Here is a 19,232-nt window from a genome sequence, read left to right on the forward strand (position 1 = left end):
AAATATTGATAGAAACGAATGCTTTAATCGACACTAAGTATCAAACGATCAAACGTAACGGAGACTTGATCAATTCCCTTCTGGGTCTACCGAAGGGTTTAATTGAAGCCGGCCGTTAATGTTTTGGAATATCAAAATGTATCACATCTTACTTGAAACGATTTTATCTAATTTTATATTGTGAGGGACTATAAAAATAAAAATATTTTTTTTTTGTCAAAACATATATTGTACCATATTATTTCTAAAACTAATGTTACCCTTTCACAGGTACACTATTTGGTTTAAAGAATATTTACATTTGTTACTAATTACATAAAACATTTAGTTTCTTTTTAAGTTACATACTGTTTCCAAAATATGAAAATAGTTATTTTAGAAATTCATTTTTACAATATTCTCAGATGATTGAGTAGCATATTACGTATTTAAAATTATTTTGCAAACAATTACAACTTGAACTTCTAATATTAATTAGCTCTCGTATTAGATATTGTTTTACTTTTAATTTAGATGACTAAATTATAGCGTTACATGCATATCAATATTTTTTTTCAAGTTTTTTTATGTTGATATTTTTATGAGCTAATATTACAAATAATAAATCCAAATTGATTGCACCTTACAGCGAATGGTACAGGCTACATACATTGTCATTACAAAAGTTTATATAACATTCAAATACTTGTATATTGTAAGAAATGAACACATTTTAGTAGTTTCAATTGCTTGCTTTAATTTTAGCGAGGATTTAAAGAATTGTTTGAAAGACCCCTTAAATATCACTTAGGATTGCCAATTAAACCAATGGTCATGTTTCGTTTGTATGGCTTCCGACCTTTTGAATTAGTATAAGTTATTAAATTATCTTTTAAACAAAATTAACTACCGGTTTATGTCGGTTTACGGCAAAAAATAGATTTTGAATATTCTGCATTCACACACACACAAAAAGGTAGTCGTAATGATATGTCTGCAATATGTAGTCATACCATAGATTATCTTTTATAGTGCTCCAATAAAAATCATATTATAAATTATGATTGAGTCATAGATTATAACATCATTAACTAATTTAATTCAGTGACAACACTAAATAATTTTTTCTCTCATACGATCACGAAAACACAACAATACTCGTGGAATTAATCATGAACTTAACAATCGGAGCGGGACCTCTTGTTCTTTCGTGCAAACATAAATAGACTTCGCTAAAACTAGTAACATGATGCTAGAACTTGAGCGAGAAACCCGGTGCGACGTTGAGCGAGCGGTTCTGCACGTGGAAGCCGAGCGACTCGTCGGTGTCCGCACGCGCGAACTGCGCGTAGGCGGCGCCGCCGGCGGGCGGCTTGGGGCTGTGCGTGGTGCGCCGGTTGCCCTCCGACTTGGCGGGCCACGTGGGGAACATCGCGGGCTCGATCGCCACGGGATGCTCCTGAATATACGTTAGAAATACAGTAGTGACAATCAATATTGTTAAAAAAGATTGAAAAAGTATAAAAGTGATTGATTGCTGTAAATTGCTCATAAAATAAAAAAAGTCACACACTTTCTAACATATTTTTTTGGATTCAAAGTTTCATCTATCTGTGCTGTAAGATTCATGGACAGTAATAAAAACAAATGAATATTTGTATAAAATATAAATTGTACCATATTGTTTGCCCAAATTATAAGAGAATAATTAATTCTCTCTTTATTATAATACTAAAAATAAATATAAACAAACCTTAAAATATCCGTGTTCCAGAGCAGCATCGGCTGTAAATCTCCTAGCAGGGTTATAAGTTAAGAATCCTTGAAGTAACGTATGTCCAGTTTCGGATAGTAAATCGGAACCGATTCGCTGACGCAATCCACCCGAAGGATGCTCTGCAAACGTCATCTTCTGTACAGCGGGCAACTCCTTGTACCCCGGCCAGAGTAGCTCCGAAGGAGTACCTAAATCCTAAAAAATAAGACACGTATTAAAAACGATCAAACACCCTATAAGAATATTAACCGAAGTACTAACTAAAACTAACAGATACCAGTATTTTAGTCACCCCTAAAACTTATCAGTACTTGCAACTAAGGCATGAAAACAAATCAATCTCACTTTAAAAATCCTATTCAGCTGGTCGACTTCCGACTTCCCAGGAAACAGCGGATTCATCGTGATGAACTCCGCGAATATGCAGCCGACGCTCCACATGTCGATGGGCGTGGAGTACTCCTTGCAGCACAGCAGCAGCTCGGGCGCGCGGTACCACAGCGTCACCACGATGGGCGTGTACTGGCGCAGCGGCGAGCCGTACTCGCGCGCCAGCCCGAAGTCGCCCACCTGGGTAGCAGACGTCTTATTATTAGTTCGTCGGATTTGTTATCATTTTAGCGAGATAGTTTAACGTTTCGAGGATATCATTGACGACATTATATCACTTAAAAAAAAATTAAATCACTACCTTCAATATTCCCTTATGTGAAAGCAAGAGATTGCTGGTCTTTAGATCCCTGTGCAAAATCCAATTGTCGTGAAGATGATGGACCGCCTTCAATAACTGCGTCATTAAACATTTGACCTCGCCTGAAAATAGCAACAATTTTAAGGTAGCCGTTATGGTTGCCCTTTCCTATAAATCTATAAATATTAACAATAATTACCAGGTAAAAACACTTGTTTTTTTGCCCTCATAGTTTCCATCAGACTCTTGAGATCATGCTCGACGTAGTCCATAACTATAAATATCTTGTCCATGTTCGAGCCGACCACGATCTCACGCACGGTTACGATGTTTGGATGTTGGCCCTGCAACAAGCGAATAGGATGTGCGTCTTGTTAGTACTAAGGTGACTATGACACTTACATGGAAGAGTCATGACAGATCCAACGATGCGCTGCCTAATGATACCTGCTTCACCATTGTAAGATTTATAAGAAAAATAATTAGCTTAATTTAATAAAAACATGCGACTGAAAATCCACCTATTTCAATATTTATAAATAGATGAAACAAAATCAATATTTCACGGATATATTTTGTCATAACAAAACAATTAATATATTTTGGGCCGCTTTTGATCACTGTATCTTAATATGGTAATTATTAAAATACAGCGATAATAATGTAATAATATTGGTTAACTACCCAATATTAACATGCAGTTTCGTAAAATTGACCAAAATATACATGAAAATATAAACCAAAAAACGACAAGCAAAACGAATGTAATTTTGACAATGGTACTATTACTTGTATTAAATATATCAATCCAGTAACTCTTCATTTACTTACGTTAATCAAATTCAATGTTATATTTTATTTCATTTGTTATATTTCTATAAAATAAAATATAACAAATACATATATAAAAATACATATTATAAAGGCGCACTAAAAGAAACTGGAACTTGATCAGTGAATAAATCTACATTGTATATTAAATTACGCAAACAAAAGCGTCCCAGACTAAAATAAAGACTATTTAGAATAACAATTTAGAGATTGCTTCCTAAAGATTCCTCAATCAAGAATATCATAAATCACGTTATACCATATTATAAATTTCAATAAAAAATCTTAATTATATTCTGCAGTAAGCACTCAACTCCATATCAATACTCCAAACTGCTGGAGAAATAGATATTATCCAAATAAATGCTAAATTAGTCACTTATTTAAATTAAGATTTTTGTATTGTTAAACCCCAATCATAACATAGCGAATCAGATGTTAAGCCTGTTTTATAATTAATTTAACTTAAATTGTTTCCCTTAAGATTAATGCACATTTATAATGTGACAAAAACAAGAACCCATACTTACGAGTACACTATTAAAAATATATAATATAAATTTTAACCATCTCATAAGTACTTCGAATTCTATAAACTTTTCAATGAATTCTTACTTCTTAGGCAGAAACGATTTAAGTAATACATTAAAAATCAACTTACACAGGAGTCTTAATTACTTATCAAAATAAATATATATATATATATATATATATATATAAAATAAAATATCAGGGTATCCAATAAGAATACGTTTAAAAAAATACACAAAATTAATAACCTTGAATTCTCAGAAACATTAAAATATTGAATTATCTGTGGCTTTGCAAATTTGACTATATGAACATTGTTAGTTCTGATATGGCAATACAAAATAACCTTTTCTTATATTCACTAAATAACATTTAAAACTTTTTTTAAACTAAATAGAAACAATATAATACAATAGAATCAAAATCAGTTTATTATGTAAAAATTTTCAATATTATTACTTTAAAATAGACCCAACACTTGCTACTGATAAAGTTACCTGCTAAAGATTAAGGATTTTTTTCTATAAATTTAAACTACTTTTAATATAAATTAATGTTGATATAATTAATTTAATCTCAAATTAGAAATATAATTTCTGAAGATATCTTAAAGAGTGTAAATTTTTCGAAGAATAAGCTTAGGTGAAAAGTCCTAGAACCTAGTACTAAAAGACCACCTGTAGAAAAATATATAAGGTGGTCTTGATTATTTAGAGCATCAACATAATCATTAATTTAATTTTTTACTCAATCTATAAACAAAATATGTAATTTTAATATAACCAAAATACATTTTACTTCATAAAACACATTGTGATAATACAACAAAAGAGAGTCGCTTATGTCTGTCTCAATTGTTTGATAGAGGATGCTACATAATAATAGGCGCAGTAACACATTTTAACCGTACCGATGGAAGTGCACGAAGACAGATTGTCGATAATTCACTTAAATACCGATGAACTGTTGCGCAATACACTTATTTACTGAAAAATAATAAAATATGTTAACCTTTCAGTCAAATGTTACAAAAATCTCAAAAATTATTTGTTGGGTCTATTTTTATTGTTCCTTTAAAACACTAATACATATATTTGTTTATACTTCATATTGTTAACTTGCCTTAATTATATGACATGTGCAGAAATTAATCAAACTGATTTTGACAGTATTTCAATATAACATTTCATAATTTGTTACTTTTATTAATATTAAAAACATAATTTAAAATGGTCGAAAAGGTATAATAGTCACTACTGTCACCACTAAAATCGCATATCTTTATAGCTCAATTTTTAACACAAAATGACATTTTTAACAACACACAGTACAATATTTTTGGAAGAAAACTTTGGTGATGTTCAGTAGTAAAACAATATGTATATATTTAACTAGATATAACATAACCAGAAAAAAACTGTAATTAATTATATAGACAATATTTATTTACATTAGGACCACTTAAATAAATACCATCATTTCATGAAATTTGATATGTTTTGAAACTATGTAAATTTTAGAATTTGAGCACTTGTGAGTTTATACTTTATATTAGTTTCACCTTGTAGACCATTTTAATAAATGCAAACATTAAATTAGATATTGCATTTATGTAGTCTATTTTAAAAGCATGACTTATTCATAAACTTTACCTGAGATACCACTAGTACAAAGTTTTATCTAGTTACTTCATGACAAAGATGACAATAACTTCAAAAATATATACACCACTTGAAGAAATATTATCTATGCTAATATTATAATTGCGAAAGTAACTCTGTCTATTGCACCAAACCACTGAACCGAATAGGATGAAATTTGGACTACTTCTTATATACCTATCACCTGACACTGAAAACTAGTATAAATAAATATTGGAACCGAAATAGGATACATAGAAAATATTTAAAATGCTAAATTTTCACAATTCACAATTCACACCTTCACAATTACATAAATATAGGTTATGTGGTTTAGTTGAGATGAGTTAAAGTAAAAACAGACAAATCATTAAGTTCTGTATTTAAGTAGGCTTGGTCTTATATTCTGATTATCATCATATTGCAGGATTCAAATAAATTTAAAGCAGTGAATTTTAGGTTCAAATATTTAAAACGTATTTTAATTTAATAGTTGTAGTGAAGAACTGTTAAGTTGCACATTTCCTAAAATTAAATTGTCAGGGAACTACTCTTACTTTTAACTTTATAATACTCGCGTATATAACCTCCAGAATCTATACTATCTATTTGTTAAAATTACCAATTCTTTTTAAATTACATTTAAAAAAAATATATCCTTTTAAAAAATATATTGTTTGATTCTTAAAAAATATCAATTACAGTATATACAAACAATTCATTTATAAAATCAATAAAAAAGAAAATTTCAAAATAGACACAAGATTTGCAAAATAGCAAAATTTACAAAATATAGGCTATAGTTTTTTTATACCAATTTATATATTAAATAATGTCATTTGGTATAGATTTTTAGTAATCGTTTGATTTTACCTCATATTTAGAAACTATTATATTCCAAATTCTAAGCACAGATTGTTGACTTAACATTTTAGAAATATAAAAAAGCCCTTAAAATTGACTTTAGCACATATATGTTAATATTATAATAGCATGAAACTAATTTCTTTGTCCAAAGAAATCTAAGCATCTAATATAAATAATAAATAAATATTGGGCAACGTCATATACATTACTCTGATCCCAATGTAAGTAGTTGTGTTATTGAAAATCAGAAGTAACGACGGTACCACAAACACATAGACCCAAGACAACATAGAAAACTAATGAACTTTTTTTAGATCGACTCGGCCGGGTATCGAACCCGGCACCTCGGAGTGGCGTACCCATGAAAACCGGTGTACACACTACTCGACCACGGAGGTCGTCTAACATATTGACATAGTTTGAAAAACAATGTATATAAAACGTTGAGGCTTTCGTTAATCCAAATATTAATTAGAAACTAAATGAATATATTTGACGTGCTTTATGGAAGTTGCAAAGAAGTTCACAGGCACGTAAAAATACAATTAATTCGATTGAGTAAAATTCCTTTGCAATTAAAATTAAAGGACAAAGAGTCCTCGTGAACTTCTAGGAAGTTACCGGGAAAAGCTATATTTTCCTTATATTCCAATATTAATACTTGTTGCTTTATATTAATTGCGAGATTCAAAAGCCTATGGTTTTCGAGTATTAGATCTCCGAAATGTGAAAAATACGGATAATAAAAAAAAATAGTTCAAGAACCAGAAACAATTACCAAAAATGCTTATAAATGAGATTTGAAATCTTATTTTCATACTTAAATTAAATATTACTAAATAAGAGTAACTTAACTAAATCGAATTCACTACTATACAAAACTAATTCTAAAACAGAAATGTTTCTTTTAAAACAAGTCAAAACAAACATTTAATCATATAGGATTTTATATTCCTAATGTGTCTCGACATTCTGACATTATGTGACGACTTATTTCTATTTGATTACTTTTATAAAAAAATTGCTATAAGTACTGAAATCGTCATGCTTTTAAAATATCTTACTTAATTTATTAATAGTCGTTTATTCATTTTTTACATAAACTTGTACTTCTTCTTTATATGCACGAAATATTATTTCACTTTAATTTCTATGAATTTACCTTTGTTCACGATGGTCGACGTTGTTGTTTCTATATTATCTCGATGATATAAATAATTATTTTTGTATAGCCATTTCAGAAACTTTCGATGTTCATAAAATAGGGGATATATTATGAGAAGAAAATTACTTTTCAGTGAATATTTGTTTTGTTGGAGAGAGCATTTGAGGATTTTCCCCTGGAATAAATTCCTTATAAGATACTTAGGCCCGCCCGTGTATCGAAGTTGTTAACCCTTGCAATTGGGTCACACCTCTAGCACAACCCTCTTCAGGTAAGAGGTGCCGGGCCTGTAGGAATAAAATACAAGGCATTAATTTTGTGAATTTCGCAAGAGAGCCATCGAGTGCACTGCAACTCATGGCTCATAAAAGCTGCATGGGTAAAAAAAGAGAAAAGAAAATCAATTTTGTATACCTTCAAAAAGTGAGCACTGTTGCATTACGATGGCTCGAATGAGCTAAGAATAATAAAAAATTGAATTGTGATCCTACCTTAAGCAATGTATTGATTTCTCTCAATGAGGTAATAGGAAATCCTTCCTTCTCCTTTTCCATTTTAAGACGTTTCAGAGCAACTATTTCCTCTGTTGTTTTATCACGTGCTCTGTAAACAACTCCATAAGTGCCTTCCTCAATTCGGTTGAGGCATTGAAACTCTTCAACTGATCGACAGCCCTATAAAATTAAGTTTATTATTTCAGTTGTTAATAAAAAAAACCTGACAATACCTATTGAAAATAGGTTATATATTTTTTAACTTACAGAAATTGGGTTGATCCAGTATGTTGATTAATTGATTACATTATATTATTTCATAAACTGCACTTTTGGTTTTAAAATAAAGTACCAATAATGAGAGGTTTTACCTGTAATGCAGGAAAGTAAGGTGGTAGGGCATTCATAGCTTCTTCTCTCAACCTCACTTCTTCATCATCCTCTTGAGGTTTTTCTTCTTCAGCAGGAGGTTTTCCATTTTCTCCAGGAGGAGGAGGTGAAAAGGAATGTGAACGACTTCTACTCTTTGATCTTGAGTGTGATCTTGACCTTTAATTAATGGAACTTACATATAAACTATACTATATAAAGTAGAAAATATACATTTTATTAAAGATTTTAATTCAATTTTAGCATTATTACATGAACTGCTACTTTAATAAGGTTTTTTCCCACTAGACAATAATCAAACAAAAGTTTCTTTATTTTTATTACATGATATTTAAAGGAGTTAAGTATTATTTGACGTGAATCAAAAATATTGTATTTAGTCTAGTTAAGATTATATGTATTTTTAGATTAGTTTGATATTTCATAACAAAATTGTAAATAAAAAAAAAAAATTATCTGTCTCGAGATGCCCGACAGAAGTGATAACTTAAACCAATCACAGTCACTAGTTCCATCTGTCAAAAATTGACTGGCGCCGTCACGCGTTACGGAACGAAGTAGTTTATAAGAAGTTATTATTTCAAAAAAATTAAGAATGTGTAACTTTCCTCATCTTGTTTTCTGTTAATTATAAATATTATAACCACTTAAAGGAAATATTTTTACCTTACTGATCCATGTGAAGATGGACTCGGATTATTTGATTTTAATAAAACTGGTGACTTAGAATTTTGATTAGATTGCTCTTTTTCATTAATAATTTCTAACTCATCATCTTTCTCCGATTTCTCTTCTCTGTTATCAACTTCTGACTTTGAATCTCTATCTGACTCAGTTTCTGTGTCAGAACTTTCTTCTTCTGTTTCTGTGTTAGTATGTTCACCTGTAAATTTTTACAAGTCTTCATTTAGTACATCAAACTCATTTAATTGTACTGACCACAAAACCAGACTTATCTCTGAGCACCTACATTTTTTTTGTGTTTTGGCTGTACTAATAATTTTAAATATGGAGGAGGTGGAGATATGGAGAGTCCATTGAGCAATATAGACTATGTAGTCTGGTAGACAGAGCAATGTTGCTCTGTCAGAGAAAATGGGAATGGCACTTTTTCCTTCACAGTAGAGCAATAATTTGATTAATCATAAAAAATTTTGGTTTACCTTCTTCTGGTTCTGAATGGGGTGAAACACTCTTCATTTCCATGTCGCTGGCATCCGACAATGTCACAACTGAATCATCACATGTAGGTGAATGTTCTGTTTTATTTTTCTTACTCGTCATCTCTTCAGGCGAAACAGATCTTTTCTTACCACGACGCCGACGCTCTTCACGCCTAGCCTCTAACTCAACCCGAGACTCATGCTTTCTTTTCACCATTTCTCGTTCTAAAATTAAAAACAAATATATTTATATAAAATCAAATTACTATTTAACTTCAACCAAAGACATTATATAAATAATTTTTACCGGCTTCTAGTAATCTCTTTCTTCTTTCTTGCTGATGTTTGTCCAGAGATACATAACGATCTGAATTTTTTTCTCTTTCATAATCCATATGCTTTTTTGTTTCTTTTTCAAAGTCACTATGTTTTTTTGTTTCTTGACTTTGTAACTCTTTTGATATTCTTTTACTAAGTAGCCTAGTTCTTAAATCTTCCAGTTCCTTGTCACCAGAAGTTTTATCTCTATTCTCTTTTTCATTATTTTGTGTCCTTCCTTCTTCAGACAACATTCTTAACCTAGATTCTATTCTATCAGTTTCCATACGTTTTCTATCATTTTCTGAATATTTGTATTGACGATCACGATTTACATACATTTCACGTTCTCTTTGCATGTCTTTTTCTTTATACATTTCTTTTTCTCGATATGCTTCTTTGGGTCTACCACTCTCTCTGTAAGATGCATTATCCCGATACATCTCACGTTCTCTATAATGTTCTCTTTCCCTATAAAGTTCTTTTTCTCGATAAACATCCTTCTCTCTATATATATCCTTATCTCTAATCTCCCTCTCTCTGTAAATTTCTTTTTCCCGCACATCTTTTTCCCGGTATGCTTCTTTTTCCCTGTAGTATTGCTTCTCCCTATAGTAATCTTTAGGCATTTCTTCCCGTTCTAAAGTTTTACTAAATTCACGTTTTGTTTTTTCCGACTTATCACGATCCCTGTTGAAAAAATAATTATTTTGTTGTACACCCCCAGAGCAATGAGTCAGACCTTAAATAATATGATCAATATTAATAAAAAGATATAAATAGATGCAATAGTTTTAGTAATCAAAGTCAATGTTAATAAACTAACCTGTAAAGATGTTTTTTTTCCTTTCTTACACTTTCCTTATATCTGTCTTTCGCTGTTCGCTTGTGACTTCTTTTGTCTCGATGAGATCGAATCACCGCTTGTGGTGGTTTGATAACTAAAGAATCAGCGTTGTCCCGATCTTCATCAGATAAACTAAAATATTTGACATGACAAAATACATTACTTAAAACGCTCAATCACTGGATCAATATAACCTACCTTGAACATAATACTAATAAATGTATATCAATAATAGCAATTCAAAAGTAGATTACTCACCTAAAATCCATTTCATCCTGAACAGGACTTCGAGCTAGTTCACCATCCTCACTTTGATCATCTTCGTAATTACTCATGGTTCAACTATACAATTTCACTCTAATGAACCAGAAAGGAACACGAACCAATATACAGTTTTATGAATCACTACAATGCTATTTCGTTGCAAATCAATGTTATTGTTTAATAATAATGTATAAGATATCAAATTGAATGTACCACAAATTGTTACCGATTTAATGAACTGAAAAAGTAAAATGCTACTCAATAGGTACAATTAAACTTTAGACAAGCTCAAACGCCATTTTGTTATTTTGCCATGACGGACGGAAATGTGAATGAACGATCAACGAAATAAGAAATAGAACGATTACCGAATGAGTAAACAAAAATATCATAATTGTATATTCACAATCAATATTTTCAATATGTATTGATCATAGATTATTATTTAGTACATTGATTATTGCGTTTGATTTCAAATTTAATATAAATTTCCTTCTAAATCATTCAAATTAGTAAGAAATACAGAAACTTGCATATTAATTTATTTGAGGTATCTAATAATTTACAAATGTTCAAATAAATATAAAACATATGAAGGGACTACAATTAGTGATCAATATTAAGAATTTATATAGTCATTAAAATAAAGTCTAGCAAGACAAAATTACTATATTCTTTTTTGGCAAGACTATTTGAATGTCAATTGTTTCTAGTGTTGATGTTCACAGTATAAGTCATTATGTCATTTTTTACGATTTGCAAATTGCCAATTTTTGACTTGTGTATCGTATACATAATAAATAAATAACCATAGGAACTGAATTATTTACTCAAGTTCTAGATTTACTTATAACCGATATTTTCATAAATATAATTCTTATATAATACGTTCAAATGAATAATGGTATGTATCAAAGCAAAACTAAGGTCTAGTGAAATTACCAAAGATGCCTCACAATAGTTTTATTCTAATATAATCTTTAATGTATTTTACTACATAATTATTAATTGATATGTATAAGCCAATTATGGAAATTCTGAAATAAAAAGAAAACACTTGAATGGTATTATCAAATGAAATACACAATTGAATGTTATTTTAAATTTCTTAAACAAAGAGTCGCGGTAAGCAATTTGGGACTAATTTTTAAGTTTGATTTCCAGAATAACAAACTTTTAAACACTCTAGCTAACGCAATAGACAATAAGGATGAAATTAAAAAAAGGATAGACAATGGAAGAATTACTTTCACTGAACTACAATCATGTGTTGAAAACTGCCAGAATCGTTTTGGGGGAAGATCTGAATTGGCTACAGAAGATGATATAAGGTACAGCCAATTCAGTGTATGTAATGTATTAATTATAATTATTTTTATTATATAAATTAAGCCAATACAATAAGTATATTCTTGTATTGGCTTAATTTGTTACTTATTTAGCCAACATTATTATTACTCAATAAAAGATCACTTGATTATCCAAATTGGGGCAGAGACTAGTTCAAATAATTGAAAGTTCGTATAATCTATATGTGGGTACCTTGGAACAAGATAGGAAAAAAAGAAAGTCTTTTCACATTAAAAACAGTACAGACTATTAAAATTTGACATACATATTAAAATACAAAATATGAAATGTTGTTATATTAACCACCTAAAAAACATCTAAAAAAAGTTAAATGCCATTTTCAAATAATTATTTTATAAAATTATGAATTCTTACTTGGGAAACGGCTGCAACACACCAACATTTGGATAATTCAATTAATTAAGCATGCCCATAAATCAAGTCAGCATTTGTGTAATTAAGTGTTCGCATAATCGAGGTTCTACTGTGGGTATATTTTAAATTATAGCTTAATTTACAGAATTTTAAACCTGTGTGAAAAATGGGAAAAAGTTCTTAGTCATGGGCTGAAGACAAATCTTTCAAATTCAGCTATACAAAATTTTGTAGCTGCTGGTTTCAATTTAACTTTTAATATTGTTAACATTGGTAAGTACTAATTTTAAAGTAAACTTTAGGTATAGCTTTCAAAATCCTAAATTGTGAGAATAAGCTTCATATTCTAATTTAATTAAATAAAGGGTATGCATGTGTTTATAACATAATATCATTAAAGTTAATTAATTTGCAATTAACATTTAGTTATAATTTATCTCTGTTTTTACTAGGAAATTCTTTGTGGAGTTATTGTTGTCTTCATCTTACAAAACATGAGAAAGAAAGGTTCAAAATACTATCTAATATTAACACTCCATTGGGGTACTTCAGAGCTTTTCTACGAGCCTCTTTAAATGAAAGATCTTTAGAAAGGTACTTCTGGAAAACATTTCTTAATGTTTAATATATATATAATTATATGTGTTGTATAATATATACATAGGCTTTAATTTTTACATCATAATATTTTTCACAGATATTTACAAAGTTGGGTTTCACATGGGCTGCTAATTGAATATTACGATGAAGGTGCATTTGTTCGTACCCAGGAAGCAAGTTTGCTTCCTAGTGTAGCAGCAGGTAAAATATTGTATCATCATTACATAGTATAAAACAAAGTCGCTTATTGCTGTCTGTCCCTATGAATGCTTAGATCTTTAAAACTACACAACAGCTTTTGATGAGGTTTTTTTTAATAGATAGATAGATTCAAGAAGAAGGTTTATGTATAATATATGCACAATATAGTACAGAAACACTTATAATTTTAGGGGTTTTAAAGTGATGTGGTAAATGAACACATTTTTTGCGCTTACTTTGCAAATGCTGGCTGAACCCTACGAGATAGATCAAAATATTGTACAACAGTACTGTACACCTCAAAAAGGTCTTCAAAAAAGTCCGTGATGGTATATGTCTAACTCTTAGGGATAACCCATAATAACCATTTTTTATCCTTTACTTTTTATGAGAAATAATGGCTTATTTTCGAAGTAATTTTAAGCAATACAGCATTAATCCTTATCTAATTAAGTACCTTAAATACATTATGCGTATAATATAGATCAATATGACCCCTTGCAGCATGAAATTTAAATGAATATTTTTGAAGATGTCACATTTAAAATGCAGGGACATAGTGGAATGCTTTTTCTAATGACATAAAAGCTGTGAACGTTGCTTACGTCTAAAGAATGTCTTAACATTCTGTAATATATTTAGTATCAGCATTGCACCCGTGCGAAGCCGGGGCGGTTTGCTAGTATTAGTTAAATAGTGAAATAATTCTGTGATAATAATTCACTTATACTGTTTTACAGGCTTATCATCTGTTTTGTTTGCATTATCAATTGACAGAGCAGAACTCAATGAATCACAACAATTAAATCCAATAAATAAATCTGAACTTGTTATACCACTACCCACACCTATTAAGACATCTGGTAATTCAAAACGAAAACCAATACGCCAAGTAATATCTTTTGATAAAGATGAAGAAAAAAATGTCATTAAGCCAAAAAACTCCATTGAACCCAAAGATAATTCAAGTGAGTGCTCCTGGAATAGTGCACCAGCGACTTGCCTCAATTCTCCGGATCCTAAAGTTACGCCGAAAGTAGTTTCTCTTAGTGAACCAACTAGCTCAGATTACAAGAGTAGTCTAAGACATTTTTTTCCTGACAGTGTAAAATCAATGGACAACCCTTTGCAAATACTATCTAAGTTATCTGAAAGTGCCAAAGAAATATTTTCGAGCTCTCAAAATAGCATAGACAAGAATGTTATTGTTAAAGATGATATGTCTGATTTGAGTGTCAATTGTCTTAAAATATCAGAGAGTGATAGCGAAGAGGTGGCGGGTAGCATTGACGGAAGCACATCGTGCTTAGAGCTTTGCTTCACTGAAGATGAAAGTGTCCCAGATGAGAAAAGTCTTAGTTCAGTCTTAGAAAACAGGGAGAAAGAGTTCATGAATTTACAACTCAAATACAACCAATTTGAAATATCAAGTAAAGAGAAAATAAATAAGCTAGAAAAAGTTGTTCTAGATCTAAGCAAGTAGGTTCTAATAAAATTAAAATGAATAGCAGTATCATATTATGACAGAGATATTGATTATTTAAATTTACTTCTTTAATTTGCAGAGAAAATGATAGATTAAAGGAGCAGTTAAGAAGCTATATGTCTGCAGTGGAAATGGGCAAAGCGTTAAAAACGAATAATAGTCATGATGAAGAAATTAATCAATATGAGAAAAAACTAGTTCAGGTATTATATGAGATTTGCTTAATATTCATATTTTATTTTGCTCAATACATCAATAATAATTTTGATTGTTTTAAATACTTCCAGGTAGCGGAAATGCACGCTGAATTAATGGAGTTCAATCAGCATTTACAAAGAAAGCTACAAGATCTAGAGAATTCTGGTCTCGAAATACTAGAATTACCAGAGTCAAATGTGAAAGTTTACATTCCCAGTGCATTCTTAGTCGGAAAGAAAACTCAGTCTTATCATGTTTATCAGGTAATATAATATCCCAATACATTTCTTAAATTACTAAAACATAATCAGGTAATTTAATTTAATTTACAGGTTTTTCTAAAAATTGGGCAAGAGGAATGGAACGTCTATCACAGATATGCAAAGTTTTATGAATTACACACACAACTCAAAAAATGCCATCCTGATATAGCAAATTATAAATTTCCACCAAAAAAAACTTTACACAAACGGGTAAGATCTGTATAGACTTAATAAGTAAATAGTGTTGTAATGTTACTTGGCTGTAGGGCATTGTGTAAAACCGTTAAGTCAGCCATCAGATATTCTTCTGCCAAACAGCAATGCTGTGTATTAATCAGTGCCAGATTAAAGGGTGAGTGGGCCAGGGTAAGTCCCAAGGATGTTGGCGTATTAAATGTAAAATTAACAAGAGAAATGTATAAAAATCTAAAAATAACTTACGGAAAAAAAATATGAGGCATAAGTGCAGAAGAAAAATGTAAGCAAATTAAAGTTAACAAAAACTTAACTAAGTTAAGGAATAAAAAAATTAAAATTGTTTAATTTTTTTACTTATATTTGAAATGACCGCTCAAACAGGGCGTAGAATAAAATCTTTAGAGGATTTTTGACATTTATCTTAAATTAAGGGAATTTGAAGTCGGTCCTAGCCGGGGACGATCCGTAGGGGCTGGCATCGCCGATGTAATTGCCAAGTCGTGTATAACGAGTGATGCGAGCGTGTGGGCGCAGGACGCGCGCGTGGTGTCGGCGCGGCGCGCGGCGCTGCAGGCGTACTTGCGCCACGCGCTGCTGACGCTCCCCGAGCTGCGCGAGTGCACCAGCCGCGCTCAGCTCATTACTTTGCTGCCATTCTTCGGGTTAGCTTTTAACTTGATTATACTAGTAGTTCTACAATTCGGTTCCGCGAGCAAAACAAACTTATATATTTACATATATATTTGTCGTGATAAGTGTCACCCCTTTTCATATATGATATTATAAGAAAGAAAAAAGAAACATTCATTACTCTACGTTAATTGATATAATAGGGGGTTTATTATAGATTAAAATAATATAAAATAACAGGGCCGGATCTACCATATGGCTTTTTGACTTCAGCCCAGGGCCCCTTATATTCCAGGGGCCCCCAGCTAAGTCAAGTCAAAGTTAAAAAAAGACGATAATGCGAAAGAATCCATACCTTTATTAAATTAAACCGATCGTATTGTTTGCAGCCCTGCGAGTCCTGCAATTAACAAAACCCTTTCAATTAATTTAATTCAAGTCTACGTTCAGATATGTCTTAGGTGGGCTCCTAAGTAGTGTTAGCCCAGGGCCCCCTATACTTACGGTCCGGCCCTGTACAATAAGTCTAAATAGCCATTAACACAATAATACATCTTGCATTAAAATATATATTATTTCTCGTTTCAGAACATCATCTACTGTGAAAGAAAATGGCTTTAACAACACACTCACGCGTCAACAATCCAACGATTCTGCATGCACTTTTGATGAACTTTGATGTTAGTATTAGCGACTAGATATTATATATTTAAAAAATGATTTTACCCAAAAATAGACAACGATCACAATATTGACTCATTATAGTAAAACACCGATATTTTATTTCATTTGTTAAAAGTAAAGCAATAATAATATATAATAACATAAAGAGTTACTCTTTTACGTCATTCTAAAGTTGACCTAGACATAGATATTGTCAGTAGTGTAGATATTTATGAATATGTATGTATAAAAAATTTAAACAACATGTCATTTCGATTATTGTGATAGACAAAAATGTATTCTTGATTTTTCGTTAAGTTATTTTAATACTTAACTTTTAGCGATTTCAATTGACACTAATTTTTTTTCATAATAAATAACCACAACATTAGTTATAACTGTGGCACCGTATAGTGCATTACATTATATTCAACTTTAAAGTATACAAATACTTATTTATAATTGAAAATCCAACTGATTACTGTTAGTAATTTCCAACGTATATTTATCATACTTCATTCATTAGAAAAAAATATACATACATAAAATATACAAATACATTGACAACGTATTATAACTTTACATTACAATCTGTGATATCATTAGTCATAATACGCATTAAACTGTTTCATATAGCTATTAGTAACCTAAAACGACATTGATGATTTTAATTCAATTGTATAAATGTATATATTTGTGACGCGAATAAAAAAACGCCTCGGCTACACCAATCGGTATACATTGTAGCGTATTTTTAGTTTAGTTCAAGTTATATAAAATGTTTACAGTATTTTAAAAAAATGCAATGTTACCCTTTAACAATAATCAATTCATAGAGATAGATTATTAAGATCAAATTAGTTTTACTTATTGCGTTGATGATTCATGATTATGTACCATGACATATTTTTCATATTTAACATGTAAAAGAGGGGTGATAAAACCAAGGGTAATGTAAAAATAAGTCGCATTTACATAACCAACAATGAAAAAGGTAAATATATAAAAAATAATTAGTTGTCAAACTTGTCTATGATACCTTAGACCTAAGAAGAACCGTCGACATAAACCCCTTTTTCATTATACCGTTAAAAGTAACTATACGTTTGTCACACAAATGTTTCTTTTTTTTTTTTAACGTATAACGACAGTACAAAACTACTGTCCTGTTAAATAACGTATTCAGCGTCTTACTTACGAAATGCGGGCGTATCCTTTATCGAGGTCACAAAATTCTATTGTAGGTTTTTATGATTTATCAAAGTTTTCGGTTGTGTTAGGCATGATATTCTTTTAGAAAAAATTTAAATACTATGGAATCAAAAGCCCTGCAATAAAATTGATTTCCTCCTCTTTAATGAGAGTTTTGAAAGTTGTTTTTAACGGCGGAAAATGAAATGGGGTTCTGGTACAAATAAATGTACAACAGGGTTCAATTTTAAGACCTGTGCTTTTCTTAATATACGTAAACGATTTACCTTATTTTGTTAGTAAAATTTGCAACATGTAACTGTCTACAGATGATACATCTCTTATTTTTAAACGTCACAGAAAGATAAACAACTTCGGCGTTGTGAGCAGGTCATCATTACGTGAACATTTTAAAGAAATCAGTGTATTTTGCTTCACGATATATTTTTGATAATATACATACTGTTTATACGGAAGAATATACAAAAATATTCCATAAAAGGTCATATACATACTATTAAATATAAATAAAGAGAACGTTTTTGGACAAATGGTATACGCAATTACCGAAAAATAAAAAAAATATTTTACTGTTAAACAAATTAAAAATATATATTAATGCAAAATTAATTAATTAATTTTATTTCTCATTAAAATGATACTTTTTGGATAAAAATGTGTGAGTAGTCAATAATAGAGGTTTTCCGAAGAGTTTAAATATTGACGATAAAAATATAAAGTACATTTAATTTGATTTGCCATAGGAATTGCCTGGTGCTACTTCTTTTTCAACACGTCTACGTCGTCATTGGGTTTGTTAGATCTGTTTTGACAATCGTTATAGATGTAGGTCCAGGGTCTCACGATGAAGCCGAGCGGTGGTATAAGTAATCTTCATCGTAACAGAACTTTTGGGTTCTCTTCTTAGATTTAGTACATAGCTTAATTAAAAGCTGTTTTTGAGAAAAGTTTAATATTTATTTTACTACATAATGTAATGCAAGTGTAATTCATTCCAAAATTAATAATAAAATAATATCATCTAATATAAATTAAGTATATTTAATATTATAATATATTTCTATTTATTCGTAATTTAGCAAAGAGAAGTCATAATATT

At 30.4% G+C, this 19,232-nt stretch overlaps 3 protein-coding genes across 4 annotated transcripts in view; 1 reads left to right on the forward strand and 2 right to left on the reverse strand.

The window, feature by feature from the left end:
- LOC113400061 (allantoinase-like) overlaps positions 1-19,232 on the reverse strand; it is a 153,117-nt gene that overhangs the window by 55,322 nt on the left and 78,563 nt on the right. The gene's annotated exons all lie outside the window — the stretch shown is intronic.
- Positions 301-11,286, reverse strand: LOC113399797 (cyclin-dependent kinase 11A). Of its 2 annotated transcripts, XM_026639038.2 has the most exons (12): positions 10,952-11,286; positions 10,673-10,825; positions 9,836-10,536; positions 9,529-9,753; positions 9,032-9,248; positions 8,347-8,524; positions 7,973-8,155; positions 2,647-2,791; positions 2,448-2,569; positions 2,102-2,326; positions 1,733-1,951; positions 301-1,438 (listed from the first exon to the last, which is right to left on the reverse strand). In XM_026639038.2, exons 1-12 carry the CDS (start codon positions 11,026-11,028, stop codon positions 1,232-1,234), a joined length of 2,652 nt encoding a protein of 883 aa, XP_026494823.1. In that variant the 5' UTR covers positions 11,029-11,286; the 3' UTR covers positions 301-1,231. The 2 variants fall into 2 exon arrangements, with proteins under 2 accessions (XP_026494823.1, XP_026494825.1); XM_026639040.2 differs by lacking the exon at positions 10,952-11,286 and having other exon boundaries at positions 9,836-10,588; positions 10,673-10,830.
- On the forward strand, positions 11,676-17,014 carry LOC113400009 (sorting nexin-29-like). Its single transcript, XM_026639357.2, has 11 exons — positions 11,676-11,861; positions 12,122-12,288; positions 12,828-12,955; positions 13,135-13,276; positions 13,380-13,483; positions 14,224-14,962; positions 15,049-15,172; positions 15,257-15,430; positions 15,500-15,640; positions 16,163-16,290; positions 16,847-17,014. The coding sequence occupies exons 1-11, from the start codon at positions 11,859-11,861 to the stop codon at positions 16,935-16,937; spliced, it is 1,941 nt and encodes a 646-aa protein (XP_026495142.1). The 5' UTR covers positions 11,676-11,858; the 3' UTR covers positions 16,938-17,014.

This window comes from Vanessa tameamea, chromosome 8 (genome assembly GCF_037043105.1).
Source record: "Vanessa tameamea isolate UH-Manoa-2023 chromosome 8, ilVanTame1 primary haplotype, whole genome shotgun sequence".
In the NCBI taxonomy this organism is placed as follows: Eukaryota; Metazoa; Arthropoda; class Insecta; order Lepidoptera; family Nymphalidae; genus Vanessa; species Vanessa tameamea.